Source organism: Botryllus schlosseri, chromosome 1 (genome assembly GCF_051294905.1).
Source record: "Botryllus schlosseri isolate E-star chromosome 1, Bs_hap1, whole genome shotgun sequence".
NCBI classification, from domain to species: domain Eukaryota; kingdom Metazoa; phylum Chordata; class Ascidiacea; order Stolidobranchia; family Styelidae; genus Botryllus; species Botryllus schlosseri.
In genome coordinates, this window is record NC_137236.1 from 20,475,599 (window position 1) to 20,490,019 (window position 14,421).

Here is a 14,421-nt window from a genome sequence, read left to right on the forward strand (position 1 = left end):
TTGTAACACTTTTTGTATTGTCGAACATTACATGTTTTTAACGTGGATATTTCACAGCCAAACTTTTATATAAAGAAGCCAACAACTCGATAGTTAATGTAAAAACTAATATGGAATTCAATACATAATAATCAATCATTGAAATTTTTGGTCGCGAAAATCGTCGCGAAAATGCTTCAATCGCCCCGTACCCCGGGGAAATTGTAACGCCCATGCGGGGTAGATGTAATAAATGTAATGTTTATAACTAAAAATAAACGAAATGAACAACAATAATAGGAACACATATTGTACTATTGAATTAAACTAAAAATATAAAAGTTTGAACGCTTTTAGGCTACGCCTTACCGTATTTTTGGCATCTGAATAAATTATCATCGCTCGTGCCTTCTGCATGAGCTCAAAGTGTACAAGAGCCATATTCATTCCATCATCTCCCTACACATATTAACCCTCTTCTACCAAGGTGCTGTAGTTCAGAGTACATAATGGGTTGCGCATTCGGTTCTCTGCGAATGGTGCGGAATTGACCTGGCTAAAATAGCTTTGTTGAATGGGCCAATGATAGTGTAGCAAAACGAGGACACGACATTGTGTTGCATCAAAGCTAATGGTATTCTTCTGTTCCGTACAAAATTAACATAAATTGTTCACACCAAATGACGAAATGTAAGTGGGCCATGCTCAAAGTCAGGGGATGAAGATTCCGTCGTTGGCAACTTCTTAAGTCACCATTGAAGATCGACACACAAAAAATCGACCAACATGAGATAGGGTAGTGGAATCACGGAAATAACCGGACCCTAAGATTCGCATCACCAGTTCTGTGTGGCCGTTCCAACAGAGGATCATGTTAGAATTGGTATGACCAGGTAGAGTCTGTTCTGGTATTGGACTTATGGCTGTTGCAGGATTCCTCTGCAGTAGGGTTATACCAGCATATGAACACAGATATTCAGAACTCAAAAGATATTGTAACGGGCAAAAGTAACAGAGTCTTACAATTGCGCCTGACACGCTCGACCATGATTAATGTCTCAGGATGGTGCATTCCCGGCGACGCAAGTCCTAGTCTCCCTATGATCCAGAGATGAGCATGGATTAGGATTAGGTTTTGAAAAAACAGGATTTGTGAAATTTTGTCGGATTTGGATTGGATTTGGATTAGGCATTTTTTTCTGCACGGATTAGGATTTGGATTGGATTTACCTATTTTATGGGAGATTGAAATGTCGTGTGGCGAATGGCGACAAACTTTATTCAGATCAGTTATTAATGTACTTATGGTTACTAGGTTATCTTGAATCAAATGAATCGTTGGTTGTGAAAGAAAATTTTCGAATCCCTCCATTGCATAAATTAGTTTTTTTCTGAATTTCCAGTTGGAACTGGATTAGGATTGGACATGGACTTAAATATGAAAAAGTTATGGATTAGGATTTGGATTTGGATTTGAAGGTTCGGATATGGATTGGATAAGGACATAGAAATTTCAAATCCGCTCATCTCTGCTATGATCACGCTAGACTATGGTAATATTGTTCCAGCTACATATATTGCATTGTAACCACTTGAGGTTTTATTCTTCAGAACAAATTATTACATATCAGAAAATATTTACTAAAGGGTCCTTAATTTCGTTTTTTTTTTAATTATTCCGGGGTTTCGTGTCGTAGCTCAACATGACTTCAGGTATATTAGAAGACATACCTACCGCATGTGCACTCAAAATATGAAGGCTATTTCATCCTATACTAGCGGGGAGGTCGATTCTTACATTTGCCCCGTGTTACATTTGTTCCCGGTCTCCTACCGGTAAACCATTGGAAATATTCCACAATATTATTTCCAAATATATATATATACCTGTAATTTCAAGTGCTATAGGCCTACTTCGTCGTCAAGCATCTGAAGATATATAATTTATATTCGCTCGGATTCATTCTAGCAACACCTTACATTCCAAGTAATGTAATTGACAGGAATAAAGTGAGTAACAGATTAAATACAGCTATCAGAAACTGTCAAATGTGATCCTTGGCCACAGTTCACGAGTATAGATGTGAAAAAATTGCGCATATTACTTCGGTATTGCTTTTGTGCAATATTTCTGTAAATAAGCGTTACTTTATCTAAATTATTAACCCATACGACTTATAGTATTTATTTAGCATGCATTATAGGCCTACTCGGTGAGCAATATTTTCAGCGACATGCCACAATAACCAGTTATGGATTCTTTTAGTGTTTCAGACAGGAGCATCGAAGCAAGTTTAGAGAGCATGTATAATGCAATAAATATTTGTATCCACGGATTAAATCCAACGACACAAACTGAAAACACGAATATAAGCGTGATTCTTTGTTGTATGAGAGCTTGTAATTTCCTTGTTGGATAGTCTACGTTAACTTGGTAAAGTTGTGCTTTTCATTGACGTCCCTCGCGATAGTTTATCTCCCGATCTAGCTGACACATTGTACAAGGCTGACAGAAGAAAAGTAGGCAGCAGTCATCGCAAATAGATCCCTGAAACGAAAAAAATAGATATTTCGTTTTATGCGACTAAAGAACTTTTTACGGGGTGTATCCATAGTGACGCACCTGAATTCCATGTTTGGCTCGGAATGAGGCGCGCATAGCCAGGTGACCGCCCGGAACACACCCAGATGGGTCTCCACTGCATCCGACGCAACAGTCCTCTCCCATTCTCTTTGCGATGCACCCGTAATAAAAACAACGGCAGAAATATACGCATAAACCTGTTAATATTTGTGCGGCTTTATAGATTCGATCAAAATATAATAGCGACTATGTTGTGGTGACTGCATACGGTTAATCGATTGACGGTATATCGCCCCGTCTTACATATGCAATAGGCCAGTAGTTCTCAACCTTCTTTTAGACACATGATAATTATGACTGTTGATGAGAGAATTCAAAATATGAAATTCGGTCTATTCAGAGAATAACACAGAATCACGCTTGAATTGGAGGTAAATCGCGCGGAGCGAATTTTTTTTTCTGTTGATCACTTCTTCGCGCCGCCATACAGATGCTTTGACGCTTGAAAATACTCAATAAATTTCAATTTTGTCACACTTTAGGTAGGTTTATCAGCTGCCATGCTTTGGAAGATCTACTATTACGTTGCATTACCTGTTCATTACAATAAATGAAAATTGTGATTTTGGATCATGCGCGATTGTTCGTAGAATTGCACGAACTCGGACTGACCGGGTGATAAAATGAAAATGACTCAAGTTACGTCGGTTCAAACTTTAAAATAAGAGAAGGAGTTGCGACAGGAAACGTGGTGGGTTGGTAAACAAACTATCAAACAGACAAACTCATGAGAAATAGTAACTCATAAAAAGGTACGGGCTTTGCGTAGCGTTGCGGATTTCGCTATCTGAGAAAGTAGTAATAGCAACCATTGTCAGTATGTTGCCTCCATGATGCATAGTTAATTACATCATGGGTTAATTCAGCCATGTTAGTATCGCCAATTAAAGTAGACGAGTAACAAAGTGTTACAACTATATATTTTAGGGATTGGACATGTTTCAAATAGAGTGTCTTAAAACACCGCTTGTTATAAATGCAACCTTACTTACACGACGGAATATCATCAAAGCAAGCCCATATGCTACTGCTCCAGTCTGCCATTCCAGGCTGGTTCACAACTGCTGCATCTTGCTGCATAACCACACCCTGCTGATAAGTAACCATGGTTGGTTCCTGTTTAACTACCGTATCATCATCCAGCATTGGCTGTAGCGTCTAAAATTCAATAAAGTCAATTAACCATTCAATCACATTTTCTGAAGAAATCGTGGTCTGCCTTCAAGTATGATTGGACTGTGGTACTAGTTGTTTACTACCGTGCAGACCAGGGCTATTCCATAATTTATCTTGTTTAAAGATTGTTAATACAGACTTGAAATACTTCGAAAGTCAGAATTCGCAGGATGTTTTATAGGACTTGAGGATACATAGAAATACCATTTGTTTCTCTATACTCAGGAAGTTCATTATGAACTCTGCCCATAGCCATTACACTATACGCCAGACCTCGAAAACGTATTCCTTTTAGGATCCTGAACCAGATTTAATAAACCAGAAAAAAGGGACCGAAGGAATTCTAAATCAAATGTAAATGAACTAAATTTTGATCTCTGAGCTTTTAACAACTTCTAAACACGTGTCTCTATAAACATCTAATATTTCTCGAACCTTTTGAGCGCGATAGAAATCCGAGTGTTATTATTATCTTGCAAACCAAGCCTGTCACATGGAATGCAATGCATCTAAGGTTATAAAGAACATTTCCATGCCCTGTGAAGTGTGAACATTGGATAAACATACGATACCTATAGTTCTTGAAAGCATGATTCATTACAAAAAATCATTGATTCTGTGTGGTTGTTATGACGGAAATTTATTTTTCATAGATTTAAAGCAAGGCGCTTTTGTATTCGGCTATTCGCTTACACCGATTATCGCCTTCAATCGATCGTCTCCAGCCGTTGTGTAGCAGGGTTGTAATGACTCGAGTCACGATTTTTTTGTGATTCGACTTGACTCGAGTCATTTTCTTGAAATTTGAAAATGATTCGACTCGAGTCAATATTTGAATTGACTCGACTTGTACTGGAGTCATTACGCATGACTCGATTCAAGTCATTGACTCGGCTTATTTTTACATGACTTGAAGATTAAGAAATTTACGAATCGTAATGGCTAAATCAACGCCTCTGACGAATTCTGCCGATATCGCTATTTGTTACCTCTGCTTCATTTGCACTCGTCTGATTTCATATATGCCGCCGTAAAAACCACAGACAATGTTAAATAGTAGCAGTGCATTGTACAAAATCCTCCAGTGATGAAGAGGTAATAGATCCTCCGCAATCAGAGTACTCAAGACTTTTCAATTATGCTCGCAAACAATCGATGCAAAGTTCAATTAAAGTCAATGAAATGACTCAGATGGTGAAGTAGGCTACTTGGAAGAGACTGATAAGCTCATGTGTAGATTTGAAGGCGATGATTCTTTGCATTTTTGGGCGACTAGAAAGAATAGGTATCCAATGCTCTTCAGTGAGGTTAAATATGCTTGTCTATTCCTGCATCCAGTGCACCAGTGGAACGTGTATTCAGTAGATGTGGATTAATTCTAAGGCCATACCGCTTTAATGTGTCTAAGGATCTACTCTCCACTTTGGCATTTTTGAAGTGTAAATCATTGATTTGATCTGCTGTCTGTCAAAACACACAATACCCTCCGTCCATTTGATGTTTTGTTACGTATGTGCATTGTGCACGTGAGTAATAATGAATGGCTAATGTTGTGTGATGTTTGTACAATGGGGCTGTTCAAAAATAACTTATTTTTATTTTACTGGGTGGCTACTTGATAAAATCGTTATGTTGCATAAAACGAACACTGAATCTCGCTTAATTTAAAACAGTAGAATCAATGATATGAGAGGATCAAATTTTGGATTTGAAAATCAATGGAGCATTTTTAGTGAGAAATTCTTTCATAAATATAATTACATACTAGTAGTAAGCCAACTATTTTTTCATATCCAAAATATTCCACTCTTATAACTTCGCTTATTCTAGTTGGAATTGAACCAAATTTGCTGTGAATCATATTTTTACGCAATCTCACAATATCATGAAATAGCCGGTTAAATTCGAAAATCTCTATTTGTAATCATCAAAAATTATCTCTCATAGCATTGCTTTCGAGTGGTTGGCATTGAGCTAAATTTGAGTTCTTTTAGGCAATCTAACAATTATAAGAATTAGCCGGACAGTTGAAAAAATGTTTCTGAACAGCCTCAATGTACAATTATTTCTCCAATGATGTAACCGCGATGTAGTCTGTAATGCAATCGGGAAAACCTTTAGTAATATCAACAGGTATATCTTCTTTTGTCACTGCACATTGCTGCATGCACGCTTTTGCGGCATTCTGACCTGGTGAAAATATAGCGTTACCATACGTCCTCCTTTAGCAGAATTTGTCCTTCGAGGACGTCTAAATGTCATCCTTTTTTAGATTGTGTCCTCTTTTTTGAGAATTATTGTTAAATGTAGGGCAAATTCGACGAAGATACAGTAAAATAGCACTGAAGTAACGCTCCGGTGGCTATTTCGGGAGCTGAGCAGGAAAGTTGACCTTTTTTAAGTCAACCATCTGATAATGTGAAAGAAAACTGTGCCTCTACATTAACATGAATCTGTTGATTCTCTATCAGCTGGTATCTAGACGTGAATTCGTTGGTTCTCTATCAGATAGTATGTAGACGTGGATTCGTTGGTTCTCTATGAGCTATTTGTGAGTTGTCGTCGATGTGCTCGTAATAAAAACTGAATGCTTGTATTTGTGATGTATAAGACTGACAAGATAGATATTTGATTTAAAGTTCTAAAATTTGTAAAGTTATCATATTGGCTGCGTGTCTCGTCCATTAGCATCGGTAAATGAGGCCAGGAACTGTCCGTTATATTCCTAAATAAACCTGCTGTGCCAAGACTCTGATAGGGACAAAATAAGTATGTTTGGCAGGCAAGGAATTCGATATCACCCATAAGCAGGATTGAAAACAAAAGTGAAAAACAATACTGTGACTTGGAATCGGACTCGAGTCATAACACTATGACGCGGACTTGACCCTTTAAACGGTGACTTGGACTCGGACTCGACTCGGTGATGTATTGAAAATGACTCGACTTGACTCGAGTCAAAACCACAAAAGTAAGATTGACTCGTGACTCGGAACCATGTCACTTGGTTACAACCCTGTTGTGTAGTCATAACTGCTTACACGCAATTTAAGCTCATGACTCCTGAACTTCCAATTTGAATGTTCACCCCTATTTCACACTAATGACAAGATAATTGGCAAACGTTAGTGTGATAACCGTGGTTTATCCTGAGCAAATCAGAGACCATCTGGCTCTTCTTATTCTACAATACCAGCTTATTATCTTACAGCATTATGGAGAATCCACATGTCAGACAAATCTTACAATGATATATAACCCTTTTAGATCAGGCAGGTGCATTCATTATGATTGAGCAATATATTCGCGACAACTTTGTGGGCGCGTCAGTCATTATCATCTTAACTGTGAATGCAGACTTGGTAATGGTGAAAGCATCGAAACAAATATTACAATCATCAAACGACAGTGGACTTTCATTTGGAACAAACGTAGGCCTAATTTGATTGGGATTCGATTAATAACTTGATTTTATTTGCATTCGATAAAATAGTGTTGGTAGTACGTTTAATTAATTCTGTGAATTCTAAGTATTTGAAATATATATTGAAGAGGGCTTGGTACAAAACGATTTTGTAAGTTGATAATTTCGTAATATATTAAATAGTCTATTTACTCACATTCATCCTTTTTTATCTGCAAACACTGAAAATACCAATCAATCCCTCGCACTATTGCTATACAACGATAAAATATATTCACTGCAAGTAACACAAACACTCTTGTTCTTGGAATAATTGGGCAGATGCATATTTTTAAGGATACCGCTATAATCGATTGCCGTTGTCCAATTCCAGTTCACATTCTATTCCAACTCGAATCAGTGTGCATAAATAAATTGATGAAGCTATTTCGAGAGCATACCAATATTATACCCTACTTATATATTAGCTAATTTGACAATGTACATGTACATTGTATATAAATGGGCGAAGTCAGCATAAGCGTAAATCTTCACGAATATCACCATGTACTTTGGCGATATCATCCCTTGCTATTTGCGATGTCTTTTTTATAACCGAATGGCTTAGCCATGCCATTTTGACGATATCTGGATATATATTGCTAGTTGTTTGTAACGATAACTTAGCTTGAAAACAGGCTTTGGTTTGGTTAGACTTAAGGAAGGTTTAGGGTTGTGATAGGTCAGGGTTAGGGTGGCGCCTCTCACTCAATATGGGTCGTGGAACGTATTCAGAGAATTTTTATCGCTTGCGAACCGAACCATAGTTGAGAAATTCCAAATGATTACTTCTAAATCCAGGCCCCTATTTTTGGTGCGACACTTCATCATCAAGTATATGCAGACAGAATTTATAATATTGCGAATCATAAGATATTTGTTTTAGCATCATCTTTATTCGCAATAATTGAATTGTCCAGGATATAATGACAAGCCTGAGCTTCTGTAACATTAATCCTCAACCCACCGGTCACTGCTATATATAACTGACAATACTCCTTTTCCATATGAGTTATTCACTGCCTGAAGCCTTCGCGCAATATTTCTATAAACAAACGTCACTTGAACTGAATTATTATCCCATACGATCATAGAATTGAGAATCGAGCATACCCTGTGATCAGCATTCTCATTGACATACTAACTGAACCAGTGATGTGAGATTTTGATCTATGAGCTTTGGGCATATGCGATCCTTGTGTCTCTATAAACATTTGTTGATGAGGGTGTTTATCAAACCTTTTGAGCGCGAATCATATCCTAGTTTTGTTATTAACATACGAACCAAAGCCGTACACGCGGAATGAAATGCAGCTAAGGCTATAATAACATTTTCATGGCCTGCGAGAAGGTGGGGACAAACATACGCTTCCTAGTATTACGAAGCATGATTCATTACTAAAAGTCATTGGTTCATTGAGGCTGATGTAACTGAAATTTATTGTTCATAAATGTATAATCACGAATCTTTTGTCTTCTGCTATATATGTTACAGCAATCGCTTCCTTCCGTCATTAGTTTCCATCCGCTGTCCAGTCACAGATGCTCACTCGCAATTTAAGCTCATGACCCCTGAATCATTGAAATTGGATTTTAATGGTGAGTCCCCTTTCACACTAAATACAATGTAATTGAAGAAAGTTACTGCGATATCTGCGATTTGATCTGAGCAAGTCGGAAACTACTTCTGTCGCCCTCCTCTACAATACCTGCTCATTAACTCAATCCTAACCATTTTGAAAATGTGACAGCTCTTTAGTTAGCAACAACATGCATCATATGCAGATATTTGAGCATAGTTGTGAATATTCTCAAATTGCCTTGCGCAAATGTGAGCCGTATTTCCTTTAGACAGATATCCGGTTATGAACGGATAACATCGGGTTAACCTTGTTAACTTTTCCTGATAGATTACTATCATTATAACCATCGCATTCCCACACCATCCTTAGGATTTTTAAAGTCATCCTATACCTTTCACAAGCTTTGTACTCTGTTCATCCTCGCGAATGCAAATACCAGTTACAGGAATGAACGTTTACCATTTTTGCCACTCCATCGCATCCATTAGGTATTTTTGCCCACTAGTTTCTCTAAATCACCAACGTTGGGAAACACTGATTTATATGACACCTGGTGAAGGAGCTGCGCTCCGAAAGCTCGCGTAACTAATAAAGTTATATTCATTCGCAAGTGGGTGTTAAATAGAGTGTGAAAGCTACAAAGGTATTACGTTTATGTATATCGTCTGCTAACGGGCAACAAAGTATGGCAAACCATGTAATAGGAAATCTGATATGCTAAATTAGTGCTGATAAATATTTTTCAATATAAATGGGTCAGAGATTAGAGATTTGAGACTATTGCAGGCGTCGAAGTTTCTGGTGATGAAAACCTGTCATAGTCACTAATAAGGCCTACTCCTGAAAACACATGCGACAAACATGTTGAATCGACCATGTATGTTTCGATCGTAAATAACCGCCATCGGAAACTATACCGTTTTAGTCACTTTGAACCCACCGCCATCAAATACTTTAGTTATTTGAATATCATATCTAAGCACGTCCTCGTGGGATAGCCCAGAAAATTTTGAGGTATCGTCGGTTGAATAAAAAGCGTATCATAAATGTTCTATGAGCTGTTCGATGGTTTTTGAGTTCATTTTTGAAAGAAATTATTGAAATGTTTTTAAAATTGTCGCCCCTGCTTCATCATAGGTCATATCAGGATATAATTAGAGCTGCATTTAAAACAAACGGCATTTTGAAATCCTTTGTAAAAGACATGTTTTAAATTAAAATGTGTTTTGAACTAATGACATTAATTTTTTTAGCGTCTAATTATGCTATAATTGTATAATTACGTCCTGAAAAACATTTGTTCTGAGCCGACACACGATTTGCACCCACAATAGTCGAAGTATACAATGTGTGGAGGGTGGAACCCTCGAAATCGTCGTCTTTTAAACAGTTTTTGCCCGTAGATATATATCATTGGTGCAGAATGGGTGATCTGGTCATGATGATCTGTGGGTGATCTGGTCACGACCATAAAAATGCTGCATAACGATGCAGTCTTGGTTGAAAATATTGTCGGTCTGTTTATGACAGTTATCGGAGTCCCTTCTCGTCGGAGGAGCCATATTTACCGTACATTTTCAATTGTCAATAATAATCCACTGTGACATCACAATCAAATATATTCGTAACGTCAAGGCTAAAAAAAGCATTGTTTTGAACAGGTCGGTTTTGAATTGGTTTTTCTTTGAAATGCAATCTAGATATGATTCGTTACAGTGGTTCGTTTGTGATCGCGAACCCATGACCAAGGCTAATATACCAAACGCTAACGTGAAGGGAACGTTGGAGCCATTGTTACATCTCAAGTTCCTAGCAATGGTCCGCTTAAAGCCTTAAACATATACGTCTTATTGTAAACCTACCCAATGAACAACGGCGACCCAGACAAAGTCATCGATATTTACAGTAGAATTCCTACCTTTCGGTTACTTGCAACTAGTATGTAGACAAGTGGTTCCCAACTTTTTTCGACTCATCGCCCCCCCCCCCTTTGAAGCTCCATACCGACCATCGCCCCAAAATATTGGGAACCAAAAAATGGGTATACAAACTGGGATCACCGGCGAGTTGACTAATAAGAAAAGGTCAAGTTTTTAGCTTGACCTCGATATTACAATTTTACTTTTACACCTAAACGTGCAAAGCGCGATAAGTATATATAATTCATGTTTGAATCGGTCAATATGGCTGGGAATTGCATATATATTGGTATCATTTTTTATCCTCTCTCTGCTCACGTAATCAGATATACCGATAGAGCTGAGTGTGCTGTGATGGAAAAGGTAGGACCCCTAAATAATAATGAAACATCTTCGGGCGGACCCGTTGTTGTATTGACTTCGTTGCAAGATGCTTTTTCGTGACCTCCTATATGTGCTATGTCAAAATACATGGAAATCGGCAAAATGTATCACATTGGTATTTCCTAACTGGCAAATATTGCTTCTCTGCGAGATGGCATTTGTCCTGTATGGTTCAGATCGCCAGGACAGGAACATTAGACGCCAGCCATTGATGCGTCTATGGACAATTAAACATTTATGTATATCGAAGAGTTCGGTCTGTACAAGGGCATTCCTTTTCGGCCAAGATCTTCTCGCTGCCAATCGTTCTCGCATACTTCTCGGAGTCGTTTATTACAGACCCTATAACTTCACATGTCTTGTTGCGTCGTGGCGCAGTAATGGTCGACGCCGAAGTCACCATTTCCATATATCATGCGTATTTTTGTAGGGGGAAGGGTACCCCAAAACCAAGACATATGATAATATTCAATCGCGCCCAGCGTGCAAAATCTTTGAAAAAGTTGCAGGAATTTCTAAAAGATTTCTCTATAATTTGTGTTAATTCACGAAATAATTTTTGGCCATATCCGAATTCGGTTTGGGGTGCGGCAGTTGCGGTCCTGACTCCATATTGACGTTTTAACGCGCCATCGCCTTCTATCTTTCCCTTCGTCCATTTTCACCCGCCCTATCGCCCCTTTCATTCTTTTCGCCCCCTAGACCGCCGAACCGCCCCCCCGGGGGCGATATCACTCACGTTGCGAACCACGGACGTAGAGACATGTTGAAGGTGAACATGGTGACGTTGTCTTGGTCGTCGTTGTTTATTGTGTAGGTCACTAATAGGTTGCATATACCGGCTAACTTGAAAGGCAAGTTAGCAGTTGTAAGCAACCTTCATTATTCTAACACTAACATGCGTATTTTTATCAGCGTCACCGAACAGCGGCATGACAATACATCTAAGGGCTCATTGCTATCACCTCATAGCTTTTGAAACTGATAAACACCTCACCTTGGGTTACATTTAAAACAGAAAATCAATTTAAGACAAACATGTTTAAAACATGGCCCTTTTTATTGTTTTTTATTCAAGGCCATGACGTCACGAATATTGATTTGTGACGTCAAAATGGATTGAAATTGGTGGTTATATCGGGTGGTAATTGTAAGTAGGCTCATACAACATGATTTTTGAAAGCATTTACACAATTATGGTATCATTTTGCAAATTGAAAAAAAAGCCATTTGCTTGAAATACTGTTTAAAAGATGTTTTAAATCACCGTTTGTTTTAAATGCAGCCCTAACCTCAACTATGGTCATAAAAGCCTTCTGTCTCTGACAGAGGTCTCAAAGTCAAATGTTCTCGCGGGCCAGTTTTCCAGTTTTGACGACACCGCGAGCGGCAGCATTTATAGGGGTATTCTATGCCTTTCCAAGTAGGCCTTATTTGGTGGGAATGAATTGTCCTATTGAAAGTGAGCCGATTCAGCAGACTGGCAGTAAACACACATCGGCAAAATGTGATTTAGTCTTGTATCAATTTAGGCCTGGCACGAAAAGAATCATCGCACTTATACCTATTTGAATAGAATTGTTGTTGTACTTGATATATATTAATTATAAGATATAGACACCATATGGGTGGACAAATGTATGATGATATCATAAAAGCTATCGGGTTATAATTTTGAAGCTACTATGAATTTTTCGAATTTAACAGATTGATAATAGAGGCTGATCTGATATCAAAACATTTTTAGGTTTAGCTTTGTAATTCCAATCCAGGATTCGGGTATACTTCTGATAAGTAGGCCTAGGCTATTTATTAATCTCATGGCCAAATATCTTCAAATAATATAAATATATTAATGAATGTGCCCCAGTGATTGAAATGTCGGAACGCCGAACGGCTCATTATTGTTGTTACATTATTGGAGCGTACCACTACGTTTAATAGACCTTATATAATAACATGGCTTAGCGACCAAAATGTGTAACTAACAGATTGCCAATGGTTGCCATAACTACTTGCTTAGATAGCGAAATACCAAGCTGCGACCTTCTGATCTATTACTGATCACCTGATACTCGATTAGTTGTCTTGCGTCCATGTTTCTAACAAATTCACGGCATTCCGAGTCACTCCAAATCCACCCGAGTAATTTTCATTTCGCCATCGAGTTAGCCCGAGTCTGAGCAATTCTAAGAAAGCTCGCGTCCGAGTCCAAATCACAAATTTCAGTCAAGAATCGTCTAATGGTCAGGGCTGTCATCATGAATTGGAAATGTGACGAAATAGTGAATCATCCACCGCATTGGTAGCGTTTGCATTTGATTTGATAGTGAAGTTTGATGAATAGTTTCAGGCTTTCGGAGCAATTCAAGAGGGAATTTTCACTTTATAACCTGAAAAGATATATGTGTCACTTAAATATTGCCAAAATAATAAAAATCTAAAATGTCGTCGCGGGCCGCACAAAACGCTTTGGCGGGCCGCATGTGGCCCGCGGGCCGCGTGTTTGAGACCTCTGGTCTATGACAACCTGATTTGTAACCAAAATTGATTACGTTGATTCAATAATGGCTCAATGTCTGGCACACAGCATTCAGTTGTTCATCGGGCTCCAATTATGATTAATTTCCCGAGTTCATAGAGTACGCTGGCGTAATGACTGTTTGCATTCAAGTTAAAATTCCTTCAGATAGCAAGCTGCAAATAATCAATTCTTCAGAGAGTTAAAATAAACAAAAACTACAATTTCGATTCAAATATCAAATAAGGCTCACATGGTAGTTAGTCCTGTATAATAGAATAAATCACGAAAATCAAGCTACTGGTAGCATGAAGCGCTATCATGTGATGAATAGAGATAACCTTCAACAGCGAACACCCAATAGCTATTACCAAGCGTTTCGGATGAAGAACATTCGCTTTTGAAAATATTCAGTTAGCGCCATCGTAACGGAAATCCATCTTCCGTCGCACATATAGCTTTTCTCCAACACGAGTTCGATGCTGAGACCGACGTCAAATGCATTTTCTACGATCCCGCAGCAGACCAATTTATTTAAACCACGATCTATTATATCTTAATATCAATATAGCTAGGCCCATTAGTCAGACCGTTTCCTCGGATATAAGTTCAATTTTCTGATAGTGATAATGGTTTCTGCCAGGGTTGTAACGAAGTCACAAGGCTCCGAGTCACAAGTCAATTTCACTTTTATAATTTTGACTCGAGTCAAGTCGAGTCATTTTCAACTCACCACCGAGTCAAGTCCGAGT

At 38.2% G+C, this 14,421-nt stretch overlaps 1 protein-coding gene and 1 long non-coding RNA gene across 4 annotated transcripts in view; one reads left to right on the forward strand and one right to left on the reverse strand.

The window, feature by feature from the left end:
- LOC145445049 (uncharacterized) overlaps nucleotides 1-14,421 on the forward strand; it is a 199,089-nt gene that overhangs the window by 129,053 nt on the left and 55,615 nt on the right. The gene's annotated exons all lie outside the window — the stretch shown is intronic.
- LOC145444768 (cornifelin homolog B-like) lies at nucleotides 1,749-7,524 on the reverse strand. The gene is made up of 4 exons (XM_080322782.1): nucleotides 7,420-7,524; nucleotides 3,616-3,781; nucleotides 2,603-2,760; nucleotides 1,749-2,527 (listed from the first exon to the last, which is right to left on the reverse strand). The coding sequence occupies exons 1-4, from the start codon at nucleotides 7,423-7,425 to the stop codon at nucleotides 2,429-2,431; spliced, it is 429 nt and encodes a 142-aa protein (XP_080178908.1). The 5' UTR covers nucleotides 7,426-7,524; the 3' UTR covers nucleotides 1,749-2,428.

Coding starts and splice junctions, on each gene's coding strand:
- LOC145444768 (XM_080322782.1), bottom strand. Junction 2,761..3,615: donor CTTTGATGATATTCCGTCGT/GTAAGTAAGGTT, acceptor AAATATTAACAG/GTTTATGCGTATATTTCTGC. Junction 2,528..2,602: donor GAGCCAAACATGGAATTCAG/GTGCGTCACTAT, acceptor TTTTCGTTTCAG/GGATCTATTTGCGATGACTG.